The sequence below is a fragment of the Acanthochromis polyacanthus genome, chromosome 14, assembly GCF_021347895.1.
Source record: "Acanthochromis polyacanthus isolate Apoly-LR-REF ecotype Palm Island chromosome 14, KAUST_Apoly_ChrSc, whole genome shotgun sequence".
Lineage (NCBI taxonomy): Eukaryota > Metazoa > Chordata > Actinopteri > Pomacentridae > Acanthochromis > Acanthochromis polyacanthus.
This window is the reverse complement of record NC_067126.1, coordinates 32,652,151-32,665,280: the sequence shown is the minus strand read 5'-3', so window position 1 is coordinate 32,665,280 and position 13,130 is coordinate 32,652,151. Positions and strand designations below refer to the sequence as shown.

At 40.2% G+C, this 13,130-nt stretch overlaps 1 protein-coding gene across 1 annotated transcript in view; it reads left to right on the top strand.

The window, feature by feature from the left end:
- Positions 1-11,343, top strand: part of hs6st3b (heparan sulfate 6-O-sulfotransferase 3b) — an 81,797-nt gene extending 70,454 nt beyond the window's left edge. Inside the window, exon 2 of the mRNA XM_022190784.2 lies at positions 5,717-11,343. Within this exon, the coding sequence (XP_022046476.1) occupies positions 5,717-6,479 (763 nt within the window). The 3' untranslated portion in view covers positions 6,480-11,343. The remainder of the gene's footprint in view (positions 1-5,716) is intronic.
- The last annotated feature ends 1,787 nt before the right edge of the window (positions 11,344-13,130 follow it).

The window sequence follows — 13,130 nt, the reverse complement described above, 5'->3', positions numbered from 1 at the left end:
TCAAGTTTATTAAGATGAGCTCAGACAAAGCAGCCCAGACAGAAATCTCCCCTGAAATAACTCTTCTAACTTCAGCTGAAAATAGTATGTTAATGTAGGATCCAATTTCTCATACGATTAAGTTGATTGAGAGCGCCTTTAATGCCTCATTATGAGTGAATATTACGATCCTTGGGCGTTTTTTTTATCAGCCGTGATCTAAGATGAACCACAACTTTACTGATTTGAAGAATGTAGCTGAAAACCTTAACTCGCTCTCTACCCACAGTTCCTGACTGCTGCTTTATAGTGCTGCTGAGAGCCTCAAAATACCACTTTTAACACAACGTTTGTAGTGGGGAAGGCAGTAACAATTTCAATATGGATTGAAAAATTTAAATAAAACAACAAAATGTATTTAGAAAGACAATAAATGAGATTCATAAATTTGTAGTCTTCACAGTTTCCTTATGAGAAGAGCAGTTTATTGAAAATAGGCTTTTTATTGTTGTTTTTTTATATGAAGACTTAAAATATTCTCAAGATTATCAATGCATGCTTGTTTTTTTTTCTTTTATGCATAATATCTATAATATATAGCACAAGTAAAATACAAAGGAATATATGAATATGGCTATTGAAGTGAGTGTTGTGCTGTGAGTGAGTTGAAAGAGGCAGACAACAACAAATACAAAGCAGTTTTGAATAGATGCACATAGATATATGACCATAAAGCACAATACACTCAAGGGTATGATTGAAATTATGATTCTAGTTCTTTTGATGCGAACCAACTGTGACAACACAGGTTTGATGTTACATGTCATCCTCCGTCTTCCTCCTGATTCTCTTGACTGCGACTCTTTCATAAAGTGAAGTAAGTCCAGAGGATGACAGTAAATAGACGTTTAAGAATGTTTTTCTTAATGCGCGTGGACCACAGAGGAGCAATGGGAAGAGAGAGATCAAGGCTTTTACAACGTGAGGATAAATCAGACAAGTCAACAGACGGTAAACAGGTTTTACAAAGTATGAAAGCAGCTGCTTTCAGACTGGACACACACACATACAATGTCTACCACGTTAGATCCCAACAACATCAGTCAGTCCCACTGTTGTACTGGGACTTGGTCTGTCTTTACTTATTTACTGCTCGCTGTGTTAGCCTTTGCTCTGAACAACTTTTTGCCCAGCTCACATATTGTTTTGCTTTTCCCTGTTGTCTAGACCACCCTCAAGCACCTGCAACAATATCCAACTCCCACACACGAGTGTCTTGATGAGTGCGTTCAGTTCATCCGCTTCTAAACACCATGAGCTCCGGCTGAAAGTACAATGTCCCTTTTAGCAGCCTGCAATCAGAGAGAAGCAGTGAGCCGAAATCGTGTCATTGAGGCTAATTATGGGCAATTAAAAGCCAGTTGTCTGTTTCACTGACATTGGTTGAGGAGAAAGCACGATGCGCCGTCTGTTCCTGTATTGGTTTACAAAGGGTCTAGGGAGAATATTCAAGGGGAGCTAGCTCTTTTCTAGCAATGCTAACTGCATGCCTCGAGGACTTGCAATGTCAGTCAGCTGCTAGGCTGGTTGTTGGTGACTTGGTGATCCATTGACAGCTGCTTTGAGGTTAATATTTTAGTTTTTTTAGTGAATGCTTCATATCAAACCCTTCCATGGAGTCTCATTGAATTTCACATGTATCACATTCATTTGCCTGTCAAAATAATTTGGAATAACTTGAACCTTTGACTCACCTATTTTTTTGGTTTTTGATGAAATACTTGCAAAATTAATGTCATTGCCATGATTGGTATCAAATTTTAGCAAACTAACACACATATAGATGAACATAACAAACACTACACCTGCAAAGTATCAGAATGTACACTTTGCCATTGCCAACAAATATTACCTATAATTTGTCTTTTGAAGCAATTTCATCAGCATCCACAAATAATTTTTATGCAACCAGTTGTGAGTAACTCCTTTGTTTGTTGCATTGCATTATGTAGTTGGCATCCAACAGAAAAATAAAAGTTGCTTACATTTAGTGTTACTCACTAAAAGCTACCATGTGTGTCTCTGAGGTCAATCAAACATGTGAAATGTATGTTCCCACTGGTAGAACATTTGCAAAGTAGTAGCTATTTTAAATATTTAAATGGAGCATTGTTTACATTACACTTTACTAGCTTGCTGTGTTGTTGTTCTTCTTCTTCCCTAGCTTTACTGGTGTATATCTTGATACATTGCTGCCACCTGTTGATCAGAGAAATAATATGACACCACTGTGACATCTTAGGTGTGCGCGTGCATGTGCAAGCTTGTGAGCATGCACGAGATAAACAAAAAGGCAGAGAAAAACATTTTAAAGCATGGATTAACTGGTTAAGCATTTTAAATCCAGATCTGTTTACAACATTCCTCTACTTCTGTGCCTTTGTTAGGCAGATTCAGATTCAGATTCAGAAAACTTTATTTGTCCCTAGGGGGGCAGCATGTCTTGTATATCAGTCAAAAGGATCAGGAGAATAGCATCGTGCATGTAATTGTATATCACATTAATCACTAAAAGTGCTAAGTCCCTCATCTTTCAAGGATTTAACTTCTAAAACTCATCTTTGTACAGCAAAGTTACATTTCTAAGTTATTTATAACTTTTTTCAATACAAATAATCTATTCTTTCCTCAAAAAAATCTATCGTACCTTCCTCTAGAATGTGCAGATCGATAAAGTCTCTGCCTTTCTCTCCACCTACCTCTCCTTGCTGCCGCTCGAGCACACCAGCTCACCTACATCTCTGCACAAATACTGCAAAACTGTTTTACACTTCAACACAACAGTGATTTGCAATATTCAAGCAATTTAGCCATACATATTTGACCCAGAAGCTGATTTGGAAGAATAATGATACAGAAAACTCTGCAAGTTCCTTAGGTTTGTTATGGGCAAAACTCTGGTTGTCTGAATTTGTGTTTTTGACAAAGTCATCAGTATGCTGAGGTTTGAAGGTGGTGTCGACTGCTTATTTTACTTTTACTATAATATATATCCAGTGTTTAAAAAAGATTGACATATTGACATGTTAGCAAGATAAATAAACTTGACTTTAGGCTTTTCCAGAACTCTGCAGGGACCTTTCTAGGTTTTTTTAGTATTCATACACACAGTTTTCAGTATGCTTTCATCAATGTGAATGTCTAAAACCCTGCTTAGAGTGAATATGCAGTATGGATTTGGGATGCAGAGAATGTCCTTCTTTCATAATTCCCAAAGTAGCCCTTTAATAATTTCTTAAGAGCATTGGGAATATAATTAAAAGCAATACTTGGTGGCTTAAATTAAAATCAGGTCCCTTTCTCAGCTATTGTCTCAAATTGCTGAAAGAGATTTTTCAAATGCATCGATCACAGCTCGCATGCATGCAGTTATCAGAATCCCTCCATATCCATTAAATACATCTCTTTAAATTACACTCAGCTTAAGTATTCCTGTCAGCAGCGGCTTCTCCCTCAGCTCCACTTTTCATTCCTTGCTTCAGTTTCCATTTTTATCCATACTTTTAAATTCCTCTTCCATCTCTGTTTAATGGCCCCTGTTTAGTTTGTGCTCCAGTGAAGTCATGCTGCTCTTGCTGCTGCTTTAGAGATGAGTATTCTGGGGCAGAATAAGCTGCAATATGCCTCCTATCCATTATTGATCCATAATTAACTAGAGTTCAGCAGGGTTCTCGACTTCAACACGCTAAAATTGGCTGTGAAATCTCGGCAAAAAGGAGGATGGGGCTTTGTCACAATGCTGCCATACAAGAAAAGCTGTGCTTTTACTATAACACCGACTGGAAAGCAGCCTCGCTGTGTAAACTTTTCACAGTGCTTTTGATAGTGAGTGTGAAATGACTGTAGGGGTGGTATTGATGATAACACAGGCCAGAAGTAAGAGAACCCTGTCAGCGAATCCCTCCCCCCCCTTCGACAGCCATCTGTATCACTCAGGGAAAGCCTCCTCGAGACAGCTCTACAGACCCGCTGATCCTGATGTCTTTTGACACTGATGGTGCACACAACTGACCTTTGGGCTGTCGAGTGCACTCAAACAGCACTTGCTGCGGGTGTTTATGTCCCCAGTCTAATGAGGGCGTTCATATCTGCAGCCAGCCAACTCCAGGAGCGAGTGCCAGGATGCAGCTGCTGCTACTGGGGCTGCGATCACAGCCTTTTGCCTGAATAGTGTTGGGTAATTTTTTCAGCCGTGCCATTCCTGTGGCACTGTTAGGATGGATCTTCATCACATAGGCTTGATGTTTGTGGAAATCTTGTGGTTCCTTCAGTGAAATAGGATTGGATATTTTCCTGTTTTGTAGTTTGTATACAGATGAAACTTTGTTTTTTGGACATCATAGAAAATGTTTGATTCTTATACACCTACAAATGCATATTCTGTCTCTTTTAAAGGGAGAATTTTCATAAAGAAAATGAGCTTATTCGCAGTTTAAAAAAAAAAAAACACCTGAAACTGTGTGTCCTATACTGCTGGTGTTCTGGAAAATGTTTGATTAAGGAAATTGAGTTGTTCAGGGGTAAATATGAAAAAAAAAACACCTTCAAGGTTGTATCCTATGCAACCAGCATCTCAGAATATGTTCTAGTCTATTGTCCAACCCTGAACTCCAAGCAAGAACAAGCAGAGGAGACTGTGTGCTTTTTTTATTTCCACTCCAGGGTGAGACGGTGTGGATGTTTGCCGTGTGGAAAGAACTGAAGCAGCACTACTACTACCACTTTACTTGCCCAGACTGCTCTCTGGAGGTTCTTGCATCATTAAATATTCACACGACACTCTCAGGACATCATCTTAGGGAAGGTTTACCTGGCCAACACCTGTCCAGTCTTTGTTTTCCATCAGAATGTGCTTTGACATACGTCCAGTTCAGCTCCTTGGAGGTCAGCATTGTTACGAAGGGTGACTGTAGCTTTGTTTGTGTGGGTTGTCTCTCCAAAGGCAAAAAAATCAATTCTATAATTCGTATGGATGTCATGAAAGTCACATTTGAACTTGATATTTCTGAATTGTTTTGTGATATTGCTGTTAATTTTAGTATAGAAGCTGTTTTGATCCAACCGAAGACCTTTGTCAGTCTTTTTGAATCTGATGAATCAAAGCTAGGACTCCATGTTTGCTTTCCATTTTCACAGACAATGATTGAGGATATCATGTGTCATTGTGTGTGGGAGTGTTTACCGATTGTTTAACACCAAAAAGCCAATAAAATGTGTGTTCTACTGTAAGCCCTGCTGTGATTGGCAAGCAAATGGGCAGGATATCCTGTTAAAAATGCTACAGAATTGAGGCACAAATGCTGAAACCTCATTATTTCGAAACAATGTATTTTGGGTTTTCGTTGGGTCAGTTTTACTCACATTTTCTATGTCCGTGGATTACCACTATGTCTTGAGTCCCAATTATTCTGTGTGTTGGCAGGTGGGAGAAATCTGTGGAATGGAAACAGTTTTGTAAATTCATTGCTCTGGTGCAACGGTTCAGTTTTTTCCAAGGGCAATATATAGAAACTAGCTGTAATAATCTCATTAGTGAGACTTTCAGTTTGCCAATTAGTATTCAACCTTGAAGTTTCATACACAGACAAAAGTCACCATCTGTCAGCACAATGCAGGGGCAGCCCTCTGTGATGGTGATGTGCTCACAGCTTTCTAACTGTGTTTGTTTTGGCTGCAGGAACTTCTACTACATCACCATGCTGCGCGACCCAGTCTCCCGCTACCTGAGCGAGTGGAAACATGTCCAGCGAGGAGCCACATGGAAAACCGCCCTCCATATGTGTGACGGACGCTCGCCCACCCAAGACGAGCTGCCCACCTGCTACAGCGGGGACGACTGGTCCGGTGTCACCCTGACAGAGTTCATGAACTGCCCGTCGAACCTGGCCAACAACCGTCAGGTCCGCATGCTGGCCGACCTGAGCCTGGTGGGCTGCTACAACCTGACCTCCATGAACGAGAGCCAGCGCAATCAAATCCTTCTGGGCAGCGCCATGAGCAACCTGAAGAACATGGCTTTCTACGGCCTGACTGAGTTCCAACGCAAGACGCAGTACCTGTTTGAGCGGACGTTCAGCCTGCGCTTCATCTCCGCTTTCACTCAGATCAACAGCACGCGAGCCGCTAACGTGGACCTGAGCGAGCTCGTGCGCAGACGGATCGAGGAGCTCAACTTCTTGGACGTGCAGTTGTACGAGTACGCGAAGGACCTGTTCCTCCAGCGGTTCCAGTTCACCCGCCAGAGGGAGCACCAGGAAGTGCGCTTGAAGAGGCGCGAGGAGAGGCGTTGGCTGCGGGAGCAGAGGGAGCAGGGCAGGCCGTGGCCGACCAAACACAGAGGAGGCGGGAACAAAGGAGGGAGAGGAGGCTTGGAGAAGGAAACTGACAATGATTTTCCAACCACTACTGAGGACTACACAAGCCAAGTGGCCCATTGGTGAGGCTTTGTTCCCATAAAGAGAGAGGAGCAAGAGAGAGCAGCTGATGGAGACTCCTCACAGACTAGTTGAAACATTTCCTTTGACTCTCTCTTGCACATCTTGCGTCTCTCTTTGTGTCTCACCATTAATCTGTCTCCTGCATCTATCTGTTTTGTCAGCTTCAGTGTGATCCGAGTGCTCCGCAATCTCTTTACGAAAACTGCCAAGTCTGTGAGTCTCACAGCAGCTCTGTCTTGGAGTGCCCTTTGGTGTCTTAAATCTTTAAATGCTGTTCATATATTTTGTCATTTAATTATTGCCTTGGTTATTTATATTTTGTTGAATGAGATTATAAATTGAGGGGAAATAAGAAGAAGAGAAAAAACAAAAGAAGCTGCTATAGATATTTTTATTTTGACATTCACTGCAAAACTGATGAGCGTCATTGAATTTATTGTGTACGTTGCAAATGGCAGAAAACATTTCAACTGAGAGTTGTAGAAGAAGAACTGATGGTTGCATGTCACACATCCACATTGTACTTACAATTGGGAAGAATGATTTCCAAAAGATAGACAGTGCAGAGGCAAAGTGAATAATGACCACAATGTATGTATTTTATTTTACTTTAAAGCCTCTCTTAAGACCACATTTTATGCATGCAGTACTCATCTTGAAATCAAATTATAAAAGACTGTCTCTGATGCTGATATTTTGTTTACAGTGCAATATACACTACCAGTCAAAAGCTTGAACACACCTTCTCATTCAATGTTATTTTATTTACTTTTACTACTTTCTACATTGTAGATACATGCTGAAGACATCAAAACTGTGGAGCAAGATGTATGGAATTATGTAGCAAACCTACAATTGTGAAATAACTCTAAATATGTTTTAGATTTTAGATTCTTCAAAGTAGCCACCCTTTGCTTCAATAACAGCTTTTCAAACCTTTGGCCCTCTCTCAATGAGCTTCATGAGGTAGTCACCTAATTTGAGGAATTTATTGCCTATATAGTGGGGTTAGGACCATCAGTTGGGTTGTGCAGAAGTCAGTTTGGTCCACAGTTGACAGCTCTATTTGACAACTGTTAGAATCCATATTATGGCAAAAACTGATCAGCTAAGTAGAAAGAAACTACAGTTCATCATTGCTTTAAGAACTGAAGGTCAGAAAACTACAAAAACTTTGAGCGTATCCCCAAGCGCAGTTGCAAAAACCATCAAGTGCTACGATGAAACTGGCTCACATGACAACTGCTCGAGGAAAGGAAGACCAAGAGACACCTCTGCTGCTGAGGATAAGTTCATCTGAGTCACCAGCCTCAGATACTGCAAGTTAACAGCTCCGCAGATTAGAGCCCAGATAAATGCCACACAGAGTTCTAGTAGCAGACACATCTCTACATCAACTGTTCAGAGGAGACTCACCAATCAGGCCTTTATGGTCAAATAGCTGCTACAAAACCACTACTAAGGAAAAGCAACAAGCGGGAGAGATTTGTTTGGGCCAAGAAATGCAAGGAATGGACCTTAGACCAGTGGAAATCTGTGCTTTGGTCTGATGAGTCCAAATTTGAGATCTTTGGTTCCACCTGTCGTGTCTTTGTGAGACCAGAAAAGGTGAATGGATGGTCTCTACATGCATGGTTCCCATCGTGAAGCATGGAGGAGGAGGTGTGATGGTGTGGGGGGGCTTTGCTGGTGACATTGTTGGGGATTTATTCAAAATTGAAGGCACGCTGAACCAACATGGCTACCACAGCATCCTGTAGCAACATGCCATCCCATCTGGTTTGCATTCAGTTGGACCATCATTTATTTTTCATCAGGACAATGACCCCAAACACACCTCCAGGCTGTGTAAGGGCTATCTGACCAAGAAGAAGAGTGATAGAGTGCTGCGTCAGATGACCTAAACCCAATCGAGATGGAACTCTCGATGAAGCGCAGAGTGAAGGCAAAAGGGCCAACAAGTGCTCAGCATCTCTGGAAATTCCTTTAAGACTGTTGGAGAATCATTTCAGGTGACTACCTCATGAAGGTCACTGAGTGAATGCCAAGAATGTGCAAAGCAGTATTCACAGCAAAGGGCTGCTATTTTGAAGAATCTAAAATATAAAACATGTTATGACTTTGTTCACACTTTTGTGTTTACTATATAATTCCACGTGTTCATTCATAGTTTTGATGCCTTCAGTGAGAATCTACAATGTAAATAGTCATGAAAAGGTGTGTCCAAACTTTGGACTGGCAGGTTATATTACATTCTCAAGTGCAGAACCTTGCAGACTTTAAAACCTCTCTCGAAAGACGACACAAAGGCAGTCCCATGGCGGTCAGACGGCACGCTGCTGTGAGTCATTTATTTTTGAAGAAGTGGGTTGCAGAGATTTAAAAAAAGTTGGTAAATAATACAGGTGATGAAATGTGTCAGTGTGGCTGGTATGTGGCCTGACTGTGAATGAGTTGATCAGCATTCAGCGCTCATGCCCCTCCCCGTCACACTGGCTGCTTTTACATATTTGTAGAGCTGACGGCATCTGCACTGTGGGCAGTGAGAGCGCTCTAACAGCAGCAGAGTGCCAGGGTACAAAGACGAGCCTCAAAGCAGATAGACGAGAAATAAAACATTTCTGTCATTCCCCTCCGCCTGATAGTTTCCAGCCCCTCAAATCCAGCTTGTTTTTTTATCTGGTTAAATAGGCTTCAGTGGCTGTGATGCTTTTTATGTCTCTTATCTCTTTTTCACTCGCAGCCCTTTGCTTATCAAATGCTCCGTAAATGTCAACACTGAAGTCATATAGCGGCTGCTATTGTAACAGTAATTTCTCATGTTTCTACTCTGATTGCAGTTGCTTATAAAATACCTCATGTGGCACCGTTTTGGTTCGTTTTGTTCCGTCTCGTCTGAGTGATCCGTCCAGCTGGTGCAGCGAATGTGTGGTTTGTGGTGTTTGGAGCTGCTGGGACGTGTTCTGGGGGCAACTGTCTGTGTGGATGCACTAGTGTCTGTGTGAGATTGTAAGTGTATGGATGGATGGGGCACAGGAAGATGAAGTGTATAGCATATAGATAACAACCAATTGTTTCAAGTGTAGCTAACCCCCTTGCAACTCTAAGTACTGAATTGTCCTTTGCATAATAGAGCCCATGTAACATTCGTGAAGCAGCAGTGGAATATTATGACAAGAACATCTAATTTCATAACAAGCCATTGATGATAGGTAATTTGGGCCCTTTTCATCTTAAAAGCATTATAGTTAAATGTAAAAATCCCTCTGAAATGCGTTGCCGTTTTGAGAGAAATTTTCAAGCAGAGTGTAAAGTACTTTTAAATTTTGTTATAATACAGCACTTTAGCAAATGTGCTTTGCACCACTGAATTTGATTGACAGCGCTCTGGCGTTCCAACCCAGTCAGCAGAACATATAGAAGAAGCTCTCTCTTGAAAAGCAACGAAAACTGCTGCAATGTTCACCAGACGACCACGTGTTCGTCTCGAATGTTTACTTGCAATGTAATATTTTTTTATGCTCTTTTCACATAAGATGACATGACATGTCACAGTAAGAAAAGCACATGTGTAAATAATAAAACACGTAAGTGTATTCCATTTATCTGCTTGTTTTCAAGGTCCTGCCATCGTAACACTTGTGCTCTTCTTACTATGAAAATGTCTATTGTAGCCTATTGAAAAAATTTGAGCACCTCTTCAACCAAATACGCAGTGAAAGCATTTACCGTTAGTTCTATTGCAGTTGAAACATGAGGACATTTATTATAGAATCCCTAAAGGACAAGTTTGTTTTCCTTTGTATCACTTTATAATACAGCCTACAATTTACAGAGGGTTTCATTGTGCAGTATGAATACAGGACTATGTACGACAATAATGACTGCAGGAAACAAGAAGAAATACGGTACATAATGTGGAACCATTCTTTTAAAAGAAAGTTACATGCAGCGCTGCTGTGTTGCGAAATTACAATGTTCCCCAGTGATAGATGGCAAGAGCAGTAGAAATGTCATATAGGTATTAATGAAACACTTGGAAATGTGCTAGGAGCCCAGGATTTGTCAGTATGCATATGTGTGAGTGGTGGAGTGTGTGTGTATGTGTGTCTTATCATTGAATTATTGTAAAGTCAATAAAATTCACAAACCGTGCATTCATTGCCTGGATATAATCTAAAAAATATATATAGAGATAAAAGCTCACTTTTAAAGGTCTCATTTGTTCATGAGCAATTTTTCTCCTAGTTGCAGTTTGCCCTTTTTGTACCGAGCTTTGTCTATGCCAGCCCTCTCTGCTTATTACCTTTCTGGGCACAGAAAATATCAAAGTTGAACAGTTAAAGACTAAAACATGAATATGCTGTTGAAATTCAGGCTTCTCATCGCTGTGATTTCTGCACATCCGCTTCACCAAATGACGTCCTGCAAGACTTTCCACCCATTAGAGAGGTGCAGTTCAGATTAAGATGTAAATAAAGTGATAAAAAAATAAAACATGGATTCGCAATCAAAATTATACTGCCATTCCCAGAAATGTGTGACATGCCACTTCTTTTAAAGGAGTTTAATGAACATGTACTGCCACTCCATGGAAGCGCATTTCTCTGAGAGCTGATTTATCTGTTTATTTAAATGGTTTGAACAGCTGAAGAATGGCTTTGGCTGATGGTAATCGGTAATGACGGAGGAGAGCTTTCTCGGTATAAGAATTTCTATGTACATATTAAAAGTCTTGTGATGAAAAGAACAATCTAAAAGCCTTTTGGCGTGTTATATTTAATCTGCCAGTTTTTCTTGTCAGACCTGAAAAAATGAGTGAGTTCTGCTTAAACACATCAGAAATAAATGCATCGAATGGCCATGACATTATGTTGCCTGCTGTCTTTATATTCACAATATATTTACTGAGTTTCCTAAACACTGTTTGAAATGATCTTGCCTGCTAAGTCTCCTATCTTCTTTTCAGGGCACGTGATGCTGGGATCTGTCCCATTAGAGGCAGAAAAAGACACCAAACTGTCACTAAACCTGATGAATATTGCTTAAAGGCTCATCTATCAGCCCCTGTATGAAAAAACTCTTCAACTTACAAAAAGTGCTCCAATAAAGTTGCCTTGTGTGGTTCAGCGTGTACAATGATGGAAAAGATTGCTAGACCACACTTGTTTTATTCATTTTAATGCCTGATCCAACTAAAGGTACATTTGCTTGGACAAATATAATGATAACAACAAAAATATCTCATAAGAGTTTAATTTGGGTATTTTCCATGGTTTTCTTGATAATAACCAAAATCACTTCAGTTCCTACCTCAATAGCTGTGGCATTGTACTGCCAAAAACAGCTTTTAGGCATTCCACGTTTTCTTTTCTGTCTGTTTTAGTCATTTAATTTACACAGGAGTTAGTACTTGATTGTATAACCATTTATTTGATGACAAAGGTGGTCTAACAATTATTTCCATGACTGTATGTATTGCATGCATGTACATATATACATGCATACATATACATATATGCATATATTAATCACTATTCCATGCTCTACCTTACTGAGCATCTTTGAACCAATTTAAAGAAAAAAGAACATTTCCATTCCATGCTGTGGGGACAGAACAAATTGCGAGGCTGCTTTACAGACACTTTTTAATCTTACAAAATGTCAAGAAGGATATTACACAGAACGTATGTACCGACTCTGAACTGGTCCGTGCTACACAATTACAGAAGTACATATTCAGATGAATTGGCTTATTTTAAAGTTCCACTCCAGTCATTGATTAAAGCCCTAAGAACTCATCCCTCTTTACCAATGTTACATATCTAGCATGTTTTTCCCCCATGATAATAATCCTTTCCTTCCTTAGATCTAACGCCACAGTACTGCCTCCTCAAGACTCTGCAGATCAATGAAGCCCCCACCTCTCTACTACTACTCCTCTATGCTAGTTGTAATTCACCCGTTCAACTGGAAATGATTTTGAAGAGAAACAATGATACAGAAAACCCTATACCACAATTTGACAGGACTGCTTTACTTTAGGTTCGGTATGCAACACAGAAATTTGAAGCTATATTTTTGAGTCATCAGTGTGCTGCAGTTTTAAGGTGGAAATGTTCAGCCATTGTACTGACTGCTTATTTTGCTCCTGAAGTGTCTCCCAGCCTCTAAATACCACCATGTGGAAATACTAACAAGGTAAAAAAAACAACAACAATCAAACAAACAAAAAAGGAAACTTGATTTTCACCTGAGGCGTTTTTTTTTAGCTTTTTGCTAGTGAATAAGTAACAGAAAATATATTGCGTCTGGTGCTTCCATAAGACCTAATTAAATATAAACAAGTCCAGTCTTTTTCTTATCATACTGTCCTAATAATTTTTTAACTGTTTTACTTTACTTTCACTGAAATAATCAAGTGGCAGACATCCGCTCCTAATAAGCCTGATAAAAACATCCACTTAATCCCACAGAGGGTCACAGAGTGGGTCGCAGGTCCATCATGGAGAGACAGACAGGCATTCATGCTCACATTCACACCTACGACCAATTTAGAATCACTAATTAACTTGACTGTGGGACTGTGGGAGGAAGCTGAAGGAAACCAACAGAGACCAGCAGGGAGACCAGCAGCTTTAACCCTGAACCTTC